General features: G+C 47.5%; 1 protein-coding gene across 1 annotated transcript in view; it reads right to left on the reverse strand.

Annotated features, from left to right (window-relative positions):
* Positions 1-15,155: 15,155 nt before the first annotated feature.
* LOC144175300 (uncharacterized) overlaps positions 15,156-22,864 on the reverse strand; it is a 45,960-nt gene continuing 38,251 nt past the window's right edge. Inside the window, exons 14-15 of the mRNA XM_077704383.1 lie at positions 20,654-21,001; positions 15,156-15,419 (exon numbers count right to left, since the gene is read on the reverse strand). Of these exons, the coding sequence (XP_077560509.1) occupies positions 15,156-15,419; positions 20,654-21,001 (612 nt within the window). The remainder of the gene's footprint in view (positions 15,420-20,653; positions 21,002-22,864) is intronic.

Below are 22,864 nucleotides of genomic sequence, written 5' to 3' on the forward strand. Positions count from 1 at the left end.
TGCTGCTCGGCGTACAGCATCTCCTTCTCCTACACGGGCAGGATGCTCGGCAGATCTTCAGGTGACGTGACTGAGATGGAACCATCTTAAGATGCGCAGATATATGAGAGAACGGCGTCGACGGCACAGAAAAAGTGCATGTACACGCTGTTGCGGTTGAACTTTATCGCAGCATTAGCGCACTTGCGATGCAGATTGCGAGCGCGTAACGTCCGGAAAGGGCGGTGCATTATGCAAAATAGGCATTCACCTTTTCCTCATCCAAATCCGCGTAGTTTATGCTGTGAAACCGGCTACGTGCCGGAGGTTCCGGGTCCAGAAGACAATTGTTTGTGTATGCCAATGTAGCTAACTTGTATGCTATTCTGTGCACTTAACAATGGCATCTTTTCAAAGTTTTTCTTTTTTCTGTTGTGGAAAAGGTCAAGCATGACAACTCATAGGCCCATCATTTTTTAGGTAAAGACACCTTTTGCAAGGCCCTTACATGAGGAAATGCCTTTGGCTTGGCAAGTGCACAGAATTTGGTTTGCTTCTGCTTAGACACAACCTCCGTTTTGAAAAATGCTGTAAAAAATACCTATTTTCCTCATTGTCAGAAATGATGTGTAACGCTTTGGTGTGCCTCAATGCATTGTATCTTCCACAAAAACTGCGCAAGAATTTGCAAAATGTTTTATCCATAAACTTGTGCTGCGACATGGAGCCCCTGAAATTCTAATCATGGACCGCGGAACGGCAATAACTACGGAGCTTATGCAAGGCGTCCTACGTTACAGCACCATGGATCACTGAAGACTACGGCACATAAATCTCAGAGAAACGGACTAACCGAAAGCCTAAACAAGACAATGACCGATGCGCTTTCTATGTACATCGACATTGAGCATAAAACATGCGACAAAACACACTGTTATGTCACGTTCGCATACAAAACAGCTGTCCAGGATACTATGGACATGACTCCATTCAAGCTTGTCTCAGGTCTACAGCGGACGTCGACGCTCGACGCCGTGTTTCCACACATATACGATGACGACGACCTCAACGTGGATTCCCAAGGATACCTGCAGCGTGCGGAGGAAGCCCGCCAACTTGCTCGCGTACGTACTACGGACCATCAGCTGGCGGAGGCCGGACGCTACAACCTCCGACGCCGAGACCTTGAGTGTCACCCACGTTATCTTGCGTGGGTTTGAACTCCTATTCGACGACGCAGACTTAGTGAGAGGCTCCTGCGATGGTACTTCGGGAACTACAGAATCCAACGACGTGTTGGCCAACTTATCTACGCGGTTGTCCCCGAGAGTGATTCCGGCACATCACGACGACGCACGCGTCCCGATGTCGTCCATGTGGTTCGCCTCAAGCGTTACTTCGAAGGGTGACGGGCTTCCGTGTGTTTGTATCGACTTTCGAGTTAGTTTCGCTTCGGGCCAATGCACTCTTAGAGGGGAATGATGCCGCGAACCATACAATCTGTTTGTGTACTTCTGTTTTTACCATCTGGCGGCGCCCGGCTGCGTTATCAGTGTTTCGAGCAAATTGCATGTATCATTTCCTTTTTTTTAATGCTGCACGGGCTGTCCTATTTTTTATAGGGATTGTGCTTGGCGCTGACTTCACTAGCCTAGAAAAATCATGTTTGACCTCCAGTGTTCTCGTTGTAATTTGACGTATCGAGATACATCCGTGCCGAAATATAACTACTCCCTGGGCAGCCGCAACGGTACCCGATTTGCCGACACTAGCCTCCACACGTCACTTTGTTGACTTCTGCTTCGCCGCCTCCGTATTCTTTGAGTTGTTAGGAGCAAAAGTTCGCTCCAATAAACTTGTGTTTATCAATCAGATTTAGGGGAAATCCCCAGGGTGGAGTAAATTTCTGCGAAAGAAAGTTTGAAATCCACCTAAATGCAGCCAAACGGCAACAAAGGAAAGCTAAGCAGCTTTCTCAGAAACTTCGCAGTTGAAGCTTCATTTGTAGCCGTTTGGCTGCATTGAGGTGGATGTCACTTTCCTTCACAGAAACTTGTGGTTACTTCAACGCCACTGCGTCGTCTTTCGCTACGTGACAATATGGTCTGCATCCCCAAGGTAAACTTAGGTGTGATCTCTTTTTTTTTTTTCAATATATGATCCAGCGTCCGTCTAACATTACCGGTTCTGGCAGTTAGGCCCGAAACTAAGTGTACTACAAGGAATCACTATCGTGGCGAGGTTTTTCTTGTCACTAAGTTCGCCGCTGGTCTTTGCGTCGTGCAACCACTATTCAGTAGAACACAAACACACAAAGAACAATTAACCATCAGGGATAATTCCTTCCACCCCTTAGTACATGTACCGGTTACAGAACAGGCTTCCAGCTTAATTTAATTACGCCGTTCGGGCAGTATACACACATAAGGAGCAATTCAAAGACCGTCTGGTGTTGCAGGTTTCGTGTTGGTGACCGCATTAACTCCTAGAGCATGGTACAAATGGTTCGACAGCGCTGACAGAAGAGGAGGTGGCGTTCTTTTGGGTATTAGAAAAACACTTTGTTCTTACGTTATCGACACAAAATGGCCCTTTGAGATAATTTGGGTAGCATGAAAAACTAGCCCTACTAACATTGTACTTATAGAAAACTGATACCAGGGCCTGATGCCAATAGTTGTTTCACATCTGAAATGCGGAAAAGTGTTACTGATGCCATGAAGTTATGCGACACTGAACATGTCTTTCTTTTTGGATACCTTAACCTTCCACAGAAAGATTGGAATCTTTTATTCTCTCCTTGTAATACATCAGCCGATTTTATAAGCTTAACTCTTGACTTTAATTTTGTACAGGTTGTCAATAAACCCACCCGTGGTAACAATATCTTAGATTTAGTACTGACCTCAGCTCCTGATACTGTCGTGGAAGTTCTTTGTCATGAAGGCCTAAGTGACCACAGTCTACTTGAAGTAATCCTTAATCTTCCATTATCTTTTTCTGGCAAAACTACAAAAAAAAAATCCGTGACTATAACAAAGCCAACTATACTGAAATCAACGATGAACTCGAAATTTTCTTTAACCAGGTACCCTTTCCCTCCTTTAATAACCATTCGGTAAAGGACTACTGGGTACTCTTTCGTAACAAAATAGCGGTCCTGATAAACCAATGCATTCCACTAGCTTCAATATCAAATGATAAATATAATGCCTGGTTCAGTAAACCGCGTAGCAAGTTGAGAAATAAAAAGAAACTTTTGTACCGAACAGCTAAACGCCTACGCACAGCCAGTGCTGGGTAGAAGTATAAACACTGTTTAGATGCATACTACATAGCTATACGTTCAGCTAAGCTTAAATATTTCTCAAATGATCTGGGTTCCCTTTTAAAAACTAATCCAAAAAAGTTCTGGCATGAAATATCTCGAAATCGTGATGCTAACCACATTACTTTAAATGATGAAAATCACCAACCCTTCTTTAATAGCCAGTGTTATTCTGAATTTAATACGTTTTTTTCCCTCTATGTTTACTGTGGAGGACCAATCCACAATACCTAACGTACCAGATTATCATACATGCAACCTATTGAAATTATGGCCGAAGGTTTAGGAAGCTGAAGGTGTCCAGCTCAGCCGGCGCTGATAATATTAATTCCAAAGTACTTAAAAACACAATAAAAATTACAAGTAAAATTCTCTGCTATATTTTTCAACAATCCTTAGAGACCGGTAACATACCCGATGACTGGAAAATTGCCAAAGTTACCCAATTGTTGAAATCAGGAGACAAGCATGTACCCCAAAACTACCGTCCAATCTCACTTACATCGATTTTCTGCAAACTTTTAGAGCACATCGTCGCTTCTCACATTTATAACCACCTTGAGTTCTTTTTCCGCAACCAACATGGGTTCAGAAAAGGTTGGTCATCTGCGACGCAACTGCTAAGATTCACGACTGACCTTCACTTAAACATGATTAATAATCTTCCAACAGACTGCATTTTTCTCGAGTTTTCGAAGGCATTTGACTGGGTGCCCCATTGTGGACTAATCTCAAAACTATCTGCTCTTCAATTAGACTCACTAACCTTATCCTGGCTTAGAAATTTTATTTCCCTAGGGCAACAATTCACGGTCATCGATAATGATTCGTCGCCAATGTGTGATGTAACTTCCGGAGTGCCGCAAGGCAGCGTGCTCGCGCCACTGTTATTTCTCATCTATATTAATGACTTGACAAATGGTGTTACATCATTAATACGAATATTTGCCGACGACTGCATAATCTATCATCCTATCGAAAATTTTAACGATCATTACGCACTGCAGAAAAATCTAGACGTAATTATCAAATGGTGTGCGTGTTGGCAAATGGTTCTGAACGCATCAAAATGTAAAACCCTCTTTTTAAGTCGTAAGCGTGACACCTCCATTTTCTCGTACCGTATAAATAACGACGTGCTCTCTCATTTTTCCACGTACAAATATTTGGGCGTACACCTCACAGCATCCGGTGGTTCCCGGCCCACGCGGGCCGGGAGCTGCCCAACGGCCACCACAACCGCAACGAAGAGGCGGACGCCGCGGCCCGAGTCCTCGCCACGTGCCGGACCGCGCCCCCCCGCCTCGACCGAACCCCAGAAGACTCCGGGGAGGAAGCAGACGACGACCACCACGAAGACGCAGGGAAGCCCCTCGTCGCCTACGGCGACGTGCTCCTGTGGTACAGACGCGAAAGAGGGACATTTCCGCCTCCACACCCCGGCCTGTCACGGGAGGAGGCGGTGCTCCTGCGACAGTTACAGACCGAGACCGTGCTCACGCCGGCGCTGGCGCGCCACGTGTGCCCGGAACTCTACGAGCGGACCGAGTGCTGTGTGTGTGCGCGAGTGCCCGCGGACCTAGCCCACATCATGTGGGGCTGCGACGAACAGTGCGCGCGCGACGGAGGCGACCGCCTCCCGCCGGACATTCGCGAGTTGATCGGCTCCCAGGAGCACGGCAACCAGCTCAGGGCCGTCCAGCGGCTCGAGGCAGCTCTGGCGCTGCAACGGCGAAAGGAAAGCCAGCGCCCCTCGCCTCCCGGCCCCCGCGGGGGTCGAGCGGCCGGCGACGGCGCGGGCGATCCGAGTAACCCGCGCGGCCGGCCGGACACGACGCCTCGGGCTCCGCCCGCTACCTAGCGCAGGTAGTTAGATGAGGTGCGGCGAAGCCCTGCGTGGCCTGACCCGCACCTTTCTCGCAGGACTAATCAATAAAGGTCATTTCTCTCTCTCTCTCTCTCTCATGGCCCTCACACATTACTAATATCTGTGGGAATGCCACGAGATCCCTGGGCTACCTACGCCGTAACCTACATTCTTCTCCCCCCTAACGTCCGTAAATTGGCTTACGAAACATTTGTCCGATCTCAACTCGAATTTGCCTCACCAATCTGCCCCCCCCCCCCCCCCCCACCAAAACTACTTAACTGACATGATCGAGGCAGTCCAAAATAGGGCAGTCCGATATATTTCTCGTAACTATAATTTCTGCTTCAGTGTAAATCAACTTAAAAGGGATTATTCCCTTCAATGATTAGCAACTCGCCGCAATATTTCTCTTTTATGCCTCTTTCATAAATACGTAAATAGTACTAAAATGACCAGACTTCCTATTGAACTACCCTCCTACTTATCAACTAGACTACACAACCAGCTTAGCTTTTACCGCATGTGCGGTAAAACCAACTCTTTTAACGCATCCGCATTGCCTCGAGCCGTCACGTTATGGAATGATCTTCCCGATAACTTGGTATCAGACCCAAACCCAGTCAGTTTCCTTCCGCAACAAATTTGTCTTGCACTGCAGTTGATAACTTAAGGTCTTAGTACGTTGTTCTTGATTGTATATGGCATTTTTTTGTGCTCTGCGAAAGTTCTTTTGCTAATCATTCTTCCCACTGAACTTTCTTGGTTCATTTTTGTTTGTAAAACCCTTTCTGAATAATCTGTTCAGATTTACTGTAAGCGCTTTTATGACATTTCCTGTTTGTTATGCTACATTGTGTTGTCAAGGCCAGTCACAGATATTGTATAGTTTTTTTCTAATGCTATGTGCCGTGACTTGGTGTTTATGTGGTTCGGTGATTATATGTCACGTTCACTTATAGATATTTAGTTCTAGTTTCCATGTTATCTTTCGCGCTTACTTCCTGGCTCCTTTTACGCATATATTTGTGGTATTTGTTAAACTTGTACTCATGCCTTTGTTAGCCCCCCTTACTCAATGCCCTCGCCAAGGGCCTGTAAGGTATCTGTAAATAAATAAAAAATAAATAAATAAATAAATAAATAAATAAATAAATAAATAGGTAATTTCATTGATTCTGATTAGGATGTTCTTCAGGTTTGCATTATGATGACGTACGGAAGACCAAAGGGTTAGTTGCTGCGGCCTGCGATGTCTGAGACAAATTTACAGCCGGCATGTACATTGCTGAACATCCTAAAACCTGGCTGTTCGACTAAGCTAAACAAGTGTCGTCGGTAGAATTACTGGGACAAGAGCTTAGCTCGCTCGCCAAGCCATCCCTTTTCGAAGCACTCAAACCCTACTGTCCATAGAATCCACGCCAACACTTTCCATCACCCGTGCTTGGTTAGGTGTAGGCGGTGTATACACCGCCTATATCTAACCCTAGTTCCAACTAACTTTTGCTCGCCACCAGGCACCATAACCTACATTATCATCGGGTGAGCTCGCAACCCAGGCCTCCCACCGTTTTCCTCGCTTCTTCCCCTCCCGAGAAGTTTTTGGAAGTGATTATAAAGTTACAGCGTGTTTTCCGCAGACTGACAATGGCTTTCCCGCCGGAAGAGGGGGCTAATTTCGTCTGGATAAATTACCGCCTTCAGGCAGGGTAAACAAAAGGTTTATGCGGTTTATTTGCCGTTCCCCACAGAATACCCGAAAGCCACGTCAGGGCCTCCGAAGAGGCGAGACCGCGTACGCAGGAAGAAATAAATAACTGTCGCTGCTTAATAGCATCAGTGCGCGGCATTGAAAGCAACCCCCGCTCGTGAAACACATGTTCTGTGTAAGGCGCGAAGAACACTGTGCTACTAATGCCTGCACAAAGCAAAGGCGGAAAAAAATCGAGGCAGCGCCGACTCTCTGGGGAATGGTTATATACGCAAACGCCACCAGCCTCGATAGTCGGTATGAGATGGGTGGTGGCCCATCGCCCAACCGTACTTACTTTGCTTAACACATTGATGGCTCGGTGTAGGAGGCGAATCAGGGTTATACCACTCCATGGACAGAACACTAACCAGTTACTTGTCCCAGTATTGACTAGGTATTTAGTTGCTTTTACTAACTGGTCATGCATGACCTAGTAAAAAACTACGCGAGACAATGTGGATCTGCTGAGTGCGCAGCGCGACATAGACACATTCATCACGCACATATTACACGTGGACAATCAACAACTGAATTGAGAAAGAAAGTCAACGGGATGCACGAGGAGAGCGATTATTACTTAGTTACCTTAGAAATACATCTGATCTTCTTGCTTTTAAAGCCAGCAGCGGAAAGCCCCCGAGAGAGTTGGTGGGCTGGTCATAAAAATAAAATATTTTAGCGATAATTTCAGAATTATGCAGTTTAATGTGAGCATATACAAGTCAGCATGGGGATTTGCAAAAACTTTTTAATCGTGATTTGGTGTGGGAAAAAAAGCTGCAGTTAGTATGTTTATTAATTCCTAGAATTTGTTACTTCCGTGAATGTTAGTATCAAACCAGCAGCAGTTACCAAGTACATGGTCTAGACTAGTAACGGTTCCACACTTAGTGGTAGGAACTACGTGCCGTATTTTGGGGTAGTAAACTCCGTAAAAAGTTAGTAAATACAGCCGTTACTACCCTTTTACGAGCTTTTTTGTTAAGAGTGCATAGAGCCTCATTAAAAGAGGAGAAAGTTGCTGGGTGTACTTCCCACACGCTGGGAAAGAAGATTCATAGAGTGGCCCGTGACGGTAACAGCCCAGATAACAATGCGTTTTTGGAGGGTATTTCTTACTCTCGCAATGACATTTGGTACCCGTCTTTGTGCTTGGCGCTCCTTGCGTTGTGTCGCCATTAATCGGGCTCTGAATTAGGCTGAGGTATGGCGAAACCTTGCCCACACGCTGTTAATTGACTGAGCTACACTTGCGAACTACAACTAAATTAATATAACGAGATCAAATCAAAGTTTATTGGAAGTTATTTTGAAGATGAAGGCACTCTGAAAGAATGGTGTCTAAAAAACCTAATACGCGATTACCAGCATTGATGACATTCACCAGTACACTTATCGAACGAAAGGTAGTCGAGAACAGAGTTAGTCATGCAGTGTACTGGTTTGCTGCTACAAGTTCTAGTTTCATACAGAAGAATGTACAGTTTGCATGCTTAGTTCTATTGCGTTATGGTCCCACAAAAATGCTGTTACGTAATGGGCACATACCATTAATGGCCAATAAAACGATCAACGGCCAGCCTATTCACTATTAGAGGATCTATATTAATCATGATGTCAGGTCATTATTGCAAACAAGGAACAAGTGTGATGAGAACGTTGCCGGCGGTGTTCGTGAGAGGCATTCGTTAGAACAGAAATCAGAAATGTAGAGGGAAACAAATAGAGAGCGTTGAGCTGATATATCCAAGTACAAAAGTTTCTAATCTGATCTAGCATCATGAAATTTTCATGGTAATATTTTGTGACGTTATTTATTGAGTACTTGCAAAATACACCCAAAGAAGTTACAGTAAAAGATGAGCGCCTTTCAGCAATAACAAAGTTTTCTCTAGTCCGGGAGATTTGGATCTCCGGATCCGAGCTACCCAGCCCACTGCTCGTCATCACATGCTAGGGAGGGTAAGGGAATCAAGGGATCACTGAGGAACCGAGCCACCGCTGTCGCCGTCATGATCATGCCACCGGGCACCCCGCCCTCTAACTGCATTGTACAACAAGTTTCTCTGTCTCTCTTTTTCCTAGTCCGGGATGTTTTCTGCGGAAAATGTAGCTGATACTACTACCGGTTAACCGGCGAATTCGATTCGCCTGGATTAATATTTTTTTAAATATTCACAAAACCATCCCTTCCTAAAGAAAGCTGCGAGAAGCGCTAAAGCATTCTGACATTAGAAATTCGGTTTCGGTCCGGATGCTATTCCCTTAAATCGAGACTATCCTTGCCAGAGTCTCTATCCGTAAAACAGACGTTGGTATTCGATGATTACCTTGGATGAATAGCCCGTATAGCAGAACGGATGCGGCTTTTAACAAGAAGAACATTGTGGAGACACTCCAAAACTGCAGTAAGGTCATCTCCGAGGTACTTACCGTTTAGTTTTCCCGCCTCGCTCATTGAGCGCGGTACTGTTACTTGCCGAGCCATTAGTAGCCTTTAGATAAATAATCGACGGCGCGTCCGGCGCTGCCAACGACTTCTTCGCGGCCGACAAAAGGGGCATGCTTACCCCTTACCTACACGTCTCCGACGTTGCTCAAGCAGTATATCATCGGCAGCGATGTGAGGAAATAGGGTGGTTGTGTTGGCTATATACGCAGGTTTAGTGGTACAAACATTATATAATGCAAAGTGAGACAATAAAGTGCAAATAGCCGTTCCATAGGTCGGCGAAAGGTAATGGCGTCGTATACAATCAATTGTCATTCTTTATCAAAGGCCCAGGAGAAAAAAAAAAGTTCCTGCGCTTTTGCAGCCGCCCCTTTCCATAGGGGCGATTTCCCGTGCAATCCGGGTGAACTTCCCAAGCTTTTTAGTTCCGCACAAGGGCCGAGTGCCGGGCCGGGTAGTCGCTTTTACCTATTTTACCGGTAGGTGCCTGGCGCCACCAAGGCACACGAATGCACATGGTACCTTCCACAGCCACGGTGGACGCGCAACTCGCAAGCGCCTGTGACAGGACATGCCGCCAGACTCTTTCACCCCGGGCAATGGCGCAACGCGGCATGATGGCCCGGGGCCCCGCCAGATGGACAAGGGTCAGGGGCCTCTCGCAAGGGTAAAAGCAGCTTTCCAGTCGTGAATTCCCCTTTCAAGGGTCCGCACTCGACTAGGGACGCCTGTACCCATTAAAGAAACCGGTGGGTGACCGGCGGTTCGCGGATTGTACCTCTGAGCCATCGCTGCGGTTCTTGTTTTAAACACTATCTGCTTTCTTGGGCTCTTACTAAGCTCTCCTATTTTGTCCACCTATCTCTCCCGCATGAATAAGTCGAAGATGGAAAGAAACTATACCAGCCAGAGAAATTTGAGCAGAGTCACTGGTAGGAATGGAAATGGAGTCAAACGCGGGAAATATGAAAGCCCCGTCTATTGAGCTACGCATCCCAGACGTCATCGTACCGCAGGTGGTGGAAGCACCGCTAAATGCAGCAAGGAAGGCAGCTGGAAGTATATCCGCGTTCCTTAAATGGACAAATGAAACGGTGACATTCTCGTTCAGCTAAAAACAAAGTATCGCCCCTCATTTTTTTTTTCGTTTAAAAGCTTTGTAGGGATATTCGTGCAACACAATGGATGGGTGTCGCAGAGGGGGAGCTTATACTGGAGGAGCAAGTTGATAAGGAGGGCCCTGGGGCGGAATTCTGAGTTTTGTCCGTTTCACAAACGTCCATTTCGCGGCCTCTTCAAGGGGAGACGCAGTCACACTTGGGCGGCTTTTAACCTAACCTATACCCCCGTGCAAAATCTACCAAAAATGGTACCAAAATTCTGAAACTTGTCTACTAATGCGTGCACATTTTGTTCCGGCCGTTATTTTATGCCACGAGCCTCCATAGAGTCGGCTTCACCTCTATACGGAAGTGAATTTGTGGGACGACATTTTACCAGGAGTAATGTAAGCGCTTTTATATCACAGTATGAAAGCACCATGTACCCCTCTCCATTACCGGGAATTTTAAAATGCGACAAGTAGGCACTTCAAGACTGTGGGCCGCTATTTCGCGGTGTGGTAGTTTGGTGGCCTACCTACCCCCGCACATTTTTTACAGAAAAGCTGTACACGTCTACCCCCCAAACGGTTTCATCTCCGTGGGCAAAAAACGTCAAATCGTCAATGCCGAAGACGATGAGCGCATGCGTCAGGCTAATTAGGCATGCAGCATAGAGCTCAGAATTCGTTTAAGGAAAGCAAAAACAAGCATCAAAACCCCATTATGGGTGATAAGGCGCCAGTGCACAATGGACCCCTCCCCCCGCTTCCCCAACATGTGTTCATGCGAAAGACCATGTTTGTAGATTATTTTTGAAGGCTACGCAGGATTAGTGTCACTAAATAGAGGGATTCTTGCCCAAGACCCAAGACGCCCAGCGCACGCGTTAGGCTAGGTAGGGCCCAGCATTGCCGGCAGAAAAGCCGAGAGTAGTGTCGGTAGAAAAGGTATTAGTGTACCGCCAGTGAAGCGTGCAAGTCAGCAACGGTGGTTATTTTGGCGGTTATAAGTGTTGCGAGATTGCCGCATCTATGGCCTCGCCGTTAACTTCGACCGGGTCGTTTGTTAACAACACTACCGAAGATGCAGAAACGGCATCTTTGGCCGCTCTTCTGCTGCTGAAATGCTGTTACACGTGTTATCTTTGATTCGCATTCGAAACGTCAGTCGCGCGCAGCCACAGAGCAGGGAGCACAAGCTAAGCCTACCAGAGTTTGCCCACTAAAATACATAAACAACAAAATTGCGGCGCCCATTACCCGTCGCAGTGTAAACAAATGTCACGTAATGAGAAGTGACCAATAATCATGGCGGCGGCACACAACAATAGGAGAAAAAAGTGCCGATGCTTTGTACCCTTATCTAGTGACACTAGCCGAGCGCAAGCGACAAGCTCTCTGAGACGACGAGAAACATCTCCTACTCTCTTCCATCACCGTTTGTAGTGGATGACAACAGCTTTGCTGGACATCAACTTTCGCAGGGCGGAGTTGCGACTAATTTTTTCCCCTACGCAGGCTTCTTTCTCGACACGGGTTTGGGTGACTTCTCCCTCTGAGATCGACCAGGAAATGCATGAAAACGTACCATCGGGTAGCTGTGCACTACCGCCTAGACATACATAAATATCCCCCCCCTCATAAATTACTCAACAATATGCAGCAAGCGACAAGCTGGAGGCAGCTCGAAACCAATAAACTTTTGGCCACCTGAAAAAAAAAAGGTTTATGAAGGAGCTTACCGACCTGAATAATCTAGGTGTAAAGCCGAAAGACGAGATTTAGCTCCCCCCCGCCATAGCTGTCACCAGTTACCTAATTCAGAGCAGTTGAAAGGCGCGATGCTCCAGCACCGATCCGTCGCTGAAAGTTTGGGCCGTGACAAGGGTGCTAGAGTTTGCTGGAAGGCCACTCCATTTGATCAATAACCCGTCATCCCTTGTCCCTTTTTGATAAAATTCAAGTTTTATTTACCAATTCATTAAGCGGGACATTACACAAGACACCACTGCCCTGCCAACGCAGTATAACAGGTTATAGAAAATTGAATCTTAAAATTTACTGCTTATTTTGGTATGCATAAAAGTAAAATATTGAGCAAGATAATTTTAAAAACTTTTTTTCTCGTTGGTTTAGTGCTCGCTTTGTGTTTATGTACACTGCTTGTATAGTCGCAGCGAGACCTAGCTGTCTCTGGAAGCACAAAGCCTATCTTTTATATCGCCTGCACAAAGCCAGTAGTGAGATATTCTGCGGGCGGCCAGCAGCAACTTATAAGGCGTCGTTCTGCTGCCTATCTTTTATATCGCCTGCACAAAGCCAGTAGTGAGATATTCTGCGGGCTGCCAGCAGCAACTTATAAGGCGTCGTTCTGCTGAGCACGAATGTTCGATTCCCGGCTGCGGCGGCCGCTTTTCTGACGGAGGCGAAAAGCTAAGAATCCCGCATGGACGAGATTTCGGCGCACGTTAAAGATCCCCAGGTGGTGAAAATTACTACGGAGCCCTCGACTCGGCGAGCCTCATCGCCTGCGTTGCGTCGGCGCGCTAAACCATAAAATCAATCAATCAACAATTTCAATATTGGTGTGCATTTCTTTCCTCGAGTTCTGACCACGAATAGGGAGGGCGTTGATCATGCTGAGATTGTAATCACTAAACTGATGCTACGTAAAAAAAGAAAAATCCCGGAATAACACTGACCGCGCTACATAAACAACGAATGGTTGAACCATTTTATCGTGCGGCCATAAACTTTATTTGTTTTTTTTTTTTTAGATTCAGTACCAGTTTGGCTACAGCTTGTTAAAAATTAACGGTTCGGGTTCGGGTTCAGCTCGGGAAAAAATATCGGTTCGGTTCCTGTTTTCAGCTCGGTTCAGTTCGGGTTCGACACCCTGCTCTCAACACGTTGCAACAGCCCCAACTTGCTTCTGGCTAAACGCACATGGTTGCGGTCTTTCCCGGACCCTGAGAATGCTCGGCTGAGCCAGGGCCACGGCTCGGGGGAGCGTCGCTAACCAGGGACAACTGGTTAAAGGGGCCCTGCAGACAAAATACAAGTTTGTTTTATTCGAAAGAATTCGCGTTTTATAGTGCCCCCAGCGCTTGTCCTGCAGCAAATGATGCCGGAATCGCTGAGAAATTATTCGGTTTAGGTTAAAATTTTGATTCCCCCGCCAAATTGTGTGTTTGTGTGACGTCTGCAATGAAGTCAGAACGGCGCGTATTAAAATGAAGTTCCACTGCGTCATTCGGCTCTGCAGCCGTGCTTGCTCTCAGTCCTCCTAGATGGCGCCACGATACTCAGCCATGAACCGTTGGACGCCGTTGATTTGTTTTTGACCGGATTTACATTTGGCTGGTCATTGTTACGGTAGAAAGTAATCGTTTCGTGAACCATGGGGTATGCTCGACCAACAGGGTCACGTAAGACAACGTCGCTTACGCGAATAAGCAGTTGTCATGCAAGACAACTCCGAAGTGGCGGGCTGCTGTGCAGCTAAAATAAGCATAGTGCGCCCAGTACCAACAGCAGTGCGCATCGGTACTTCTATGCATACGTGCATTTTCGTAACTTTCATTGTTTACCGCATTATTCGTACCGCTATAAAATGAATATGCGTTACATATAAGCGCAAATAGCTCGTTCTCCAAGCTTACAAACCATGCCTAATTTGCGTTTGCTTTTTCCGGCCTTAGCCAATAGCACAGCTGGGCATATGGCATTCGTTCTGTTGCGGGAAATGAGCCAGTGGGTCCCGTAGCCATTCCCTTTTTTCCTCCTTATATAGCTTATTTGAGCGATGTGTGCGTTAAAAGGCGTGTCAGTATGATTTTAACGAGGCAACCTTTCGAATGAACCAAACTCGTGTTTTGTCGGCATGGCCCGTTTAAGGCTCTCAGCCATAGTAACAAAGACCAGAAAAAGACTAGAAGAAAATCATGATAAAGAGAAAAATAAAATCGTGGTTATAATAATGAGACAACACGTTCCGCAATTTGTCGCTTTTGATTTCGCAGTAAACGAAATACCGGAACTTAACTACAAAAACACAACAGGAAACGAATGCACGACTTTCTAAGCACTGCCACACTCTCGAAGTAAACAAGTATTTTTCTATGCCCCTTCTCACGTAGTACATGGAAGACAATAAATTAAGTCATTAAAAGTAATTCAATTATTTTCAGAATATATCCCTCCCGTTATCATGCAGGTCATTGTTCGCCCGAAAGGGAAACACACAACGTACTTTCATCTATGACATACTAAGCCTAAAAATAGGGTCCTAATCTCCATGCGTAGAAGTTGCATTAACCGTAATAGACCTATAAACGAAGCCATAAGGGCAACACGGAGAACATTAAATTCGGTAAGCGCGAATAGTTTTACAAATTATCGAATTGTAAACAGTCACAATATTACGATGTTCGCCAGCCAGTACGCAAGCAAAACCAACTAAGTCCGTCACAGACGTCACCACACTACCCTGCGTAGTTGTTTGCGCAGTTGGCAGCGCTTTGCCAAAGACCCCTCAATCAGTGTTTCTCCCTTTAAAGTCCACCACATCGGGGCTGCACGCGGGAAAAGACAGTGCGAACCCTGCCTCCCCGCCTTTTGGCACGGCATGGGGACTACTGCCAAGTGCGGTGGCTCGGTGCCTCGCTGGTGTCAGCCGGAGTCGATTTCGGCTCCCATGGTGCGGCTGGGAAGGCTGCTGTCGCTCATGGCCGTTTCGTGAAGCTTGCTGATGAACACCCTATTCACACGCATGGGGGACAGGTGCATGATGGTCAGGATGACTTCACCCGAAGCCGCGTGCAGCACGCGCAGCACCTGGTCCAGCTTCATCTTCTCCAGGTCCATCCCGTTGATCTTGGACACCACGTCCCCCGGGTACACCGGCGAGCCGCTCACCGGCGGCACCTGGACGTGCTGTGATCGCGCGACACGGTCACACTCTGTGTACCAGTGGGGCGCTTTGCTCTCACTAGCTTCGCCGTATGGAAGCGAGTCTATTGGTCAGGTAGGGTTCCCCACTTCATGCGGTTTTTCTCCAAGTGCGACATAATGGAAGACAACGAACTTCTTTATCAGAAATTGTCATGCTCACCCTACAACCGAAGGTTGGCTTGTGAAAGCCGCAGAATGACTGCGAGCTTAAATTGAACGTAAATGCGCAGAGGTGCAATTTTTGCAGGAACGCGGAATTACACGTAATATGGAGAAGCCGTGCCATCCCCCCCCCCCCCCCGCAATGGCGCGGAGTTGGGGGGATACAGACCTTGTGAAAGGTTTCTTCAATACACTGCAGGCAATACTTGGCAGCTAGTGGATCATCAAAGGACGCGCTCGGAATAACCAAAGCGTATCTTGAGGAGAACGAGCTGGAGCCTTGGGAGGGCAGGTTTGTTCGTGCACTGGGGAAGCGGGCCTCAGCACCACTTGACCCAGCCGTGCTTGGGTCGAGGAGCGCTGACATTGCCAAGGAGCGGATGCGGTCTTTTAAAGCAAAGCTTAACTACTTTCGTCCAGCAATTTCGTTGAGGATACGCAAATGACTTTTTGACCAGAGAAGCACCCCCGGCGGCACACCCCTCGAAGCGCATCGCGTGATTCAACGGTCCCGATGTTGGCGCCTGCGGACGACGACAGAGGTCGGCACCGCCGCTGCGGCCGAGGCAGCCAACCCTCCCCGCAGCCTCCCATGCATGCGGTGCTGGGTCGTTTCGGGCAACGTGACTCGTCTCGCCCCCGATGATAAGGAACGGTGCGTTCGCCATGAATGAACGCCGCGTACGCCCCGACGAAAGCCGTAGTCGCCCGCCCTCCTTCTGTGAGCGTTGCACGGAACCGAACCGCTTTGAGACGTGGTCGGCAATACAGCTAAATCAAAGGTTAACCAAGCGAAACTAAGAGTCAACCAGACTAAGCCAAGCTTTTGCTTTGCGTACCCAAGGTTAGCGGAGCTAGGCCGCAGCCATTTTTTTTTCGTTGGATGCCTACCCCCTCGTTACGGAGAAAATCTCTATATCTAGTTTGCATTTAGATGGTTTATGATGCGAGAAAACAGACGCAGTGTGCATGTTGTGGCACAGTCTGCAAACATTCGGACAATTTGCTAATAAAGCGCGAACGTTAATCCTGGACACCAAGGCCACAGGGAAAGTCGCCTGCGTGGTCGGAGGAAAACCGTGTGTCGGGTGCAAAAATGGAAAAGGGTGCAATATCTGTTGTACTATGGCTACGCAAAACCTATAGCATGGCTTTCGAAAGAACTTTCCAGTGCTGTAAACACCAAGGCTTGCAGCGCATAATAATATGAAACATTACTAACTACAAGAAAACTTTCCGCTCGCTTATCAAATTAACACACAGATACTAATCTTTCTTTTACTGATTATTCGGTTTTCGAAAACACGTAGCGACACGTTAGATGACAATGTTCTCAGACACCTGAGATATTTTTTAGGCCAATGAGGTTTTTTTATCTCACAGTGGGTTTATATGCATATTTTCTTAAGAAAACTGACATATCATATCGTAACCACCAAGTGACCCCCATACAAGACACGGTGATTAGAAAACACAATTTCAAGAACACAATCCAGCCGGATATCAAAAATGAGCCAAGCTATTCCCAGCCGAATTCATCACTGGCAGACTAATGAAGGAGGTGTCTATGGACTGCTGCAGAGCTAACACTCGGTGGCCGTTGGCGCCATAGCTAAGATAACGTCACCTAAGTTCAATATACTTCAAGCCACGTCCGCACGCCACCAGCCCACCACACCACATCCAAACACGGTAGAAAATAAATCGTGTGGAATGAAAGGATCCTTCTAAAACACTTCAAAGCTTTCGACAGGTGCTGCCATCTGTCGTCAAAGAACGGAGACACTAAACCAACGAGGGTCTGCTTAACCTCACCATGTGCACAAGGAGTGCAGTCTTCGCCAGTTCGCCAGGGTGCTTAGTTATCCGAGTTCACTCTAGCTTAGTTTCCTTCGAATCCACTTTATTCTCGTATGCAAGTCATGTTGCGGGCCGAAGCCGGGTGCCAACATTCCTCAGTGTAGTTCGCTCTGCTCAAGTTTTGGCAACTTCTTTTTCCATTGAATTGAGTAGAGAGCTAACTGATCATTTACTGTCTTCTTGGAAAACAGTGCATGTGACATGCTCAGTATGTTCGCAGATGCTTGACAGACCGTTATTTTTAGGTTGGTCAGTTCGTTTTTTTTTGCACGTTTGTATTAGAAAACCGACAGATCAATATGTGAAGCCGTGCGGTGAATCCATTTCGCGGTCGAAGGGTGACCTCTTAGGGTAGCAGTCTCGTATATGCATGCTGTGTGATACTATCGTGCTCAGCTCTGCGCTGTGCGGCTTTGCTATGGCCGGAAGAACGTTGACGAATGCAGTGCGTAGCAGAGCCTACAGACAACGCAATATCAGGAACGTGACCCTTCGTAACTACCACAAACAGAGGCCGAATATATTCTCGCTCACCGTCGTCCTGACTAGAAACAACTTGACTAACGTGATGGTGAACCTAAACCGGGTATTTCAGTGGCAGCACCGTTACCCCCACACAACGCTACAAGGCTTACGAAAACGAAAGAGGTAGCCGCAGTAGGTAGACGCTAAGCACCAACCCATAACTTGCACCGTGTCCCGGAGGACTCCAACACGAATCGCGGCACAGCATAACGAAAACGCTGGAAGCCTGTCAAGCAAGTCGTCAAACACGTCTCAATTTCTGTCGACGTACAGTTTCCGAAGCGGTTCATAGATAACAACAAGGCATTGTTTGAAATAAAAGTAGTCATATTTTGTCCCAGCAGGACGCATTCAATATTGTACAGAGAAACGAAGAAATTCTACAGCCTTTTGCACCTTCCTTTTGTGAGGAAGGTGCAAATAACCCGATTTTCTAATCAAGTTACGAAAATTTTCTTTCTATCGATGGCTAGATTGAGCGAACGGACGCACTTACCATACCCCAAACATTTCCCGCAGCCTGACTGCAGTCCGCATCAAAGCCACTCACTTCATCAAGAATCCCATTCGCGCAGATTCGAAGCTAAGACAAGCGGGGAGAATTATGCCGTCTTATTGGGAAGAATCCGATGGTCTATAGGTGGTATTCATCGAAACGTTTAGCTGTCAATTTCTTCGCTTGGCAACACTAGAAACGGCCAAGTACATGGCCAATGCGCCGCGGACATGACGCGGCTTGAGCCACTGTGCCCGCACGACGAATAAGAAAAAAACGTCGGCGCGTGTCGTCCTCTCCTTCTCCACCCGATTCTCAATGGTGGTGTCAGCAGAGTTGTTATTAATCGCACTCACATCGGACTTCGCGTACGGTGGGGTAGAGTTTGGAACGTCCAACACAACTCGTGAGCTTAGCACGGACAAGTACCGCCATCCCGCGGAGCCCGACGTAACCAGTAACGGCGCACTCACATGGTTGCCTGCATGCGTGCCTCGCCAGTGAATACAAGCTATACTTTAACTGACTCTCCCTATTTTGCTCCTATGCTGATTCAGAACACGTGTATAAAGAAACTGCGCTTTCATGCTGCACTGTTCATCTTTAGAAGTTCCAGCACAGGTCGAGTTGAGCTTGTGCTCATGCATGGCAGCCTGCAGTTACTACTCATTGCTCTATTCTGGCGTAAGGCCCAAGCATTACTCATGGAAACTTCTCATTCCTTCGAACTTCTGGCTTTTTTAAATGCAGAGCAATTCAGTAACTCACGATGTCACCCGCGTTGACGTCCGTAGTCCGCACCGCACCCCTCCCTACTATACAGGGTGTTGCGGCGATAACTGGAACACTTTAAAAATTTTTCCTGAGCGATCCGCCGCTCTGTTCGCGCTCAAACTTCACACAAAGGTCGCATTTTGTGGTCTATTTTGTTTGACACCGGGAACAACAGCGGTACTTACCTGTTTATTCTGAAAATAAATAAAAACGATTTTCGCCTATGGGAAAATGGCCGCTGATTTGGACGTGCGAGCCAGCGCAAGTTGATGTTGGAACGACGGAACCACCTGCAGAGTGAAACGCATGTTTGGGATTCACGTACGGAGCCAAATGGTGCAGCAGACGATCAGAAAATGCACCTAGAAATGAGCTAACAGACGATCAGAAAACGCGGTTTTCGGGCTCGCACGTCCAAATCGCCGCCATTTTCCCATAGGCGAAAATCGTTTTTATTTATTTTCAGAATAAACAGGTAACCACCGTTGTTGTTCCCGGTGTCAAACAAAATAGACCACAAAATGCGACCTTTGTGTGAAGTTTGAGCGCGAACAGAGCGGCCGATCGCTCAGGAAAAATTTTTAAAGTGTTCCAGTTATCGTCGCAACACACTGTATATAAAAAAAATACTATCCGGCGCCCGGTTTCGATCCATCGACCCTGCGGGCGGAACGCAATGTACATGGTGCTCTACCCACTGCGCCACAAAGCCGACACAGAATGGGACGCTAGGAACGCGCCTTATATCGTTGACTCATTCAAATTACTGCTAACGAGCGCTCTCTCGTCAGCAGTTGCCATAAGTGCAACAACATTAACGTAACGCTAACTACTTAACGTCGTGCGCCCCCGGAAATGCTCTGCATTTGATCGTGCCCCTCGCGAGGGGGATATTTCACTGGGTCTTTTCTCGGTCGCGGGACCCGTGGCGCCATCTGGCGGAGGCGCGGCACAACTCGTAGCACTTTCTTTGACTTATGAAACCATACGCGTCAGCACGTGCCCAGCAAGTTTGGTTTAAACTAGAGTAGTTACTGAGTTCATTTTTGTCGACGTTTGTTTTGTCGTCTGCTACAGACCCGCCGCTCGACCGGAAGCTGCCCCGACGATTTTAAGGGGGGAAATGCGTTATTCGGCGGTCGCCGGTTGCTGTCCTTTCGTCTGCAAGGCGACAGCTGTTCAGCTTGTCACAGAGTACTTTTTGGCAGACAATGAATCCCTGATGCCCTTACGAAGAGACCCAAAGGTGTGAATGCGATACATCATCCTCAAGGATGTCCTGCGAAAGAATGTATAGGCAGGCGGGATAGCGTTCGCTCATTTCATTTACATGAAGGTACGCGTTTACATACTACTCTACGGCGTTATGCGACGAGGGAAGCATGCAAGAAATACGCACGGTGACGATGTAGACGTTGGTGAAGCATTTGGCCTTGTCGTCCCAGACGTCGGCGTTGATGATGCCCAGGCCGTACGGCACAGCCGACAGGCACGAGAAGGGTTGCCTTTTGAAGGAGGCAGTCTTGTTCTCGAGGCCTCGGAGTAGGCCCATCATGTCGCTGCGCGTTGTGAGCAGTCGGTAGGTGCTGGAGGCCATGATGGAGAGCACCACGTGGTCGCTGCTTGAGGCCACCAGGCTGCGCGCCTGCGCGAGTGTGATGCCTTCCAGCGGGTTCCCGTTGACTGCCAGCACCACGTCGAGCGGCAGCACGTGCGATTCGTCCGCGGGGCTGCCTTTGGCCACGTGCTGCGGGAAGCCACGAAGAAGCTGCCGGTAGGGTTACATACGTAAATACACGGCACTTCTCAGCATATGTCCAGCGATCCTGGAGTAGCAGTAACTGGAAAGTTAGCAATAAGTCGTTCGACGCTCAAAGAGTTCTCGTCATTTACACTTCGTGACGGCGTTCCACGCCAGGTGATACCCATCCAGCCGACATAGCTTCTGAGTAGAAAGCGACCATGGACAACGATGGGAAAGCGAAGCGGTGCAGGAGCCTCAACAAGCAGCCAAGTGTGCTATGGTGTGTGGTGAAAGCAGCAAGGCCTAGAAGGGGACCCTGAACCATGCGCGTTAATGTTAGCACCCTGCGCCAAAGTGGTGCCCAGAAAGAAACATAAAACTGGTAGCAGTAGCCCTGATTATGATGCGAAGAGCAGTATCTAAGCATAAAAACACTCGCCCTATTTTGCCTGCAGAAAATAACGTTATGCGTCGGCTTTCTCCGCGCCAGTGCCGTCGAACGTCTTGGACGGCGGTCAGCCGATAGTCTCGCTGTAGGCGATGCCCTCTGATTAAAGACGGCGAGTCTTCTCCCGTCCCTGTGACCCAGCAATGTAGCACTCTGTCCTTTCTCAGCCTCTCGCTCCTTATGCTATGCCGATTTTTCAAATTCTACCCAATTTTCCTGCCCTCGCAATTACTCGCACGACATCTGGTGGGAAGAGCGCGCAACTTGATTCACTATTTTCTTTTTAGCTGCTATCGTAAAAACGCTATTACGTGTATTGCAATTAAAATGACTGTTCCCGGCCGGAATGTACAGATAGCTTGTCGCAAGCATGACATTGGTTTTTTTTGGCGCAGTCTAAAGTGAATATGTGTGACGCTGACAGGCAGGCGGGCAGGAAGGCAGGCAGGCAGGCAGAGCAAAATTTTCGCGTCTGGGTGTACCCTGAAGGACTATATGGCCGTTAAAAAAAATTGGCCGCGTATCTGCTCCTTTCGTTGCAAATGTCGTGAAAAGACGATAGTCTTTGTACAGATTTGCCAAGGAAATGCCCCCCTTCGCTTTCCCGCTCCCCTCTCATGCTGTTCCTGTTCCGTCGCGCTCATCCCAAGGTAAACACACTAAAGGTTTGCTCAAGGGGATTTGAATTTACCGCGTTCCACTGCTACAGGCGGGGTTCCTCGATGCCAGCGCTGCAGTACGGCGGAGACGCACGTGAATCGAGGCGACCGACTTCAAGGTTTATAGAACCGCGTGGCCGTGCTCCACGTGCGTTCCAAGCAGAACGTGAAACCTAGCTAAAGGAACCTTTCTTTGCTGTTCCCGCGTGATTTCTCATAAGCCCCCAGGAGGTGGCGCGGGCAACAGCAGGCGGTAACAGGGAAAAAAAAATTATTTCGGGCCTAATGAGCTTTAGTGCCTGCCCTAAGTAGCGCTAGTATTAAACCAAGAGCGTAAAACATGGTTGTATTAGTCCTTTTTGGTAAGATAAGATGTCATCACCCCGCTTCAAAGGGGAAACCAATAGCAATCATCAATCATCATCATCATCATCGGTACGCGTTGTTCTGCAGTAGATGTAGAATATCGTTTGCTATCGAAAAACCAAGCATCCAGGAATTTTTTAATAAAGGAACACTGTAAATATCCCTTGTGTACTCATTTCCTGTCTGATATTTGCGTAATGTCTTGTTCTTATTCAACAAAGTTGACAAGTATGAACATATAAACCGGGCTTAAACATTTACATCTGGCTGTGAGTATATATATGTCTATAGCGCAGTAAGCATTTTACTTTGGCTGGGTTGCTGAATCGAGTTACAGACAGACAGGTGGACAGACAGACAGACAGACATACAGACGGACAGACATACAGACAG

Source organism: Haemaphysalis longicornis, unplaced genomic scaffold, assembly GCF_048455015.1.
Source record: "Haemaphysalis longicornis isolate Haplotype H1 unplaced genomic scaffold, Haemaphysalis longicornis Haplotype H1 scaffold_3, whole genome shotgun sequence".
NCBI lineage: Eukaryota > Metazoa > Arthropoda > Arachnida > Ixodida > Ixodidae > Haemaphysalis > Haemaphysalis longicornis.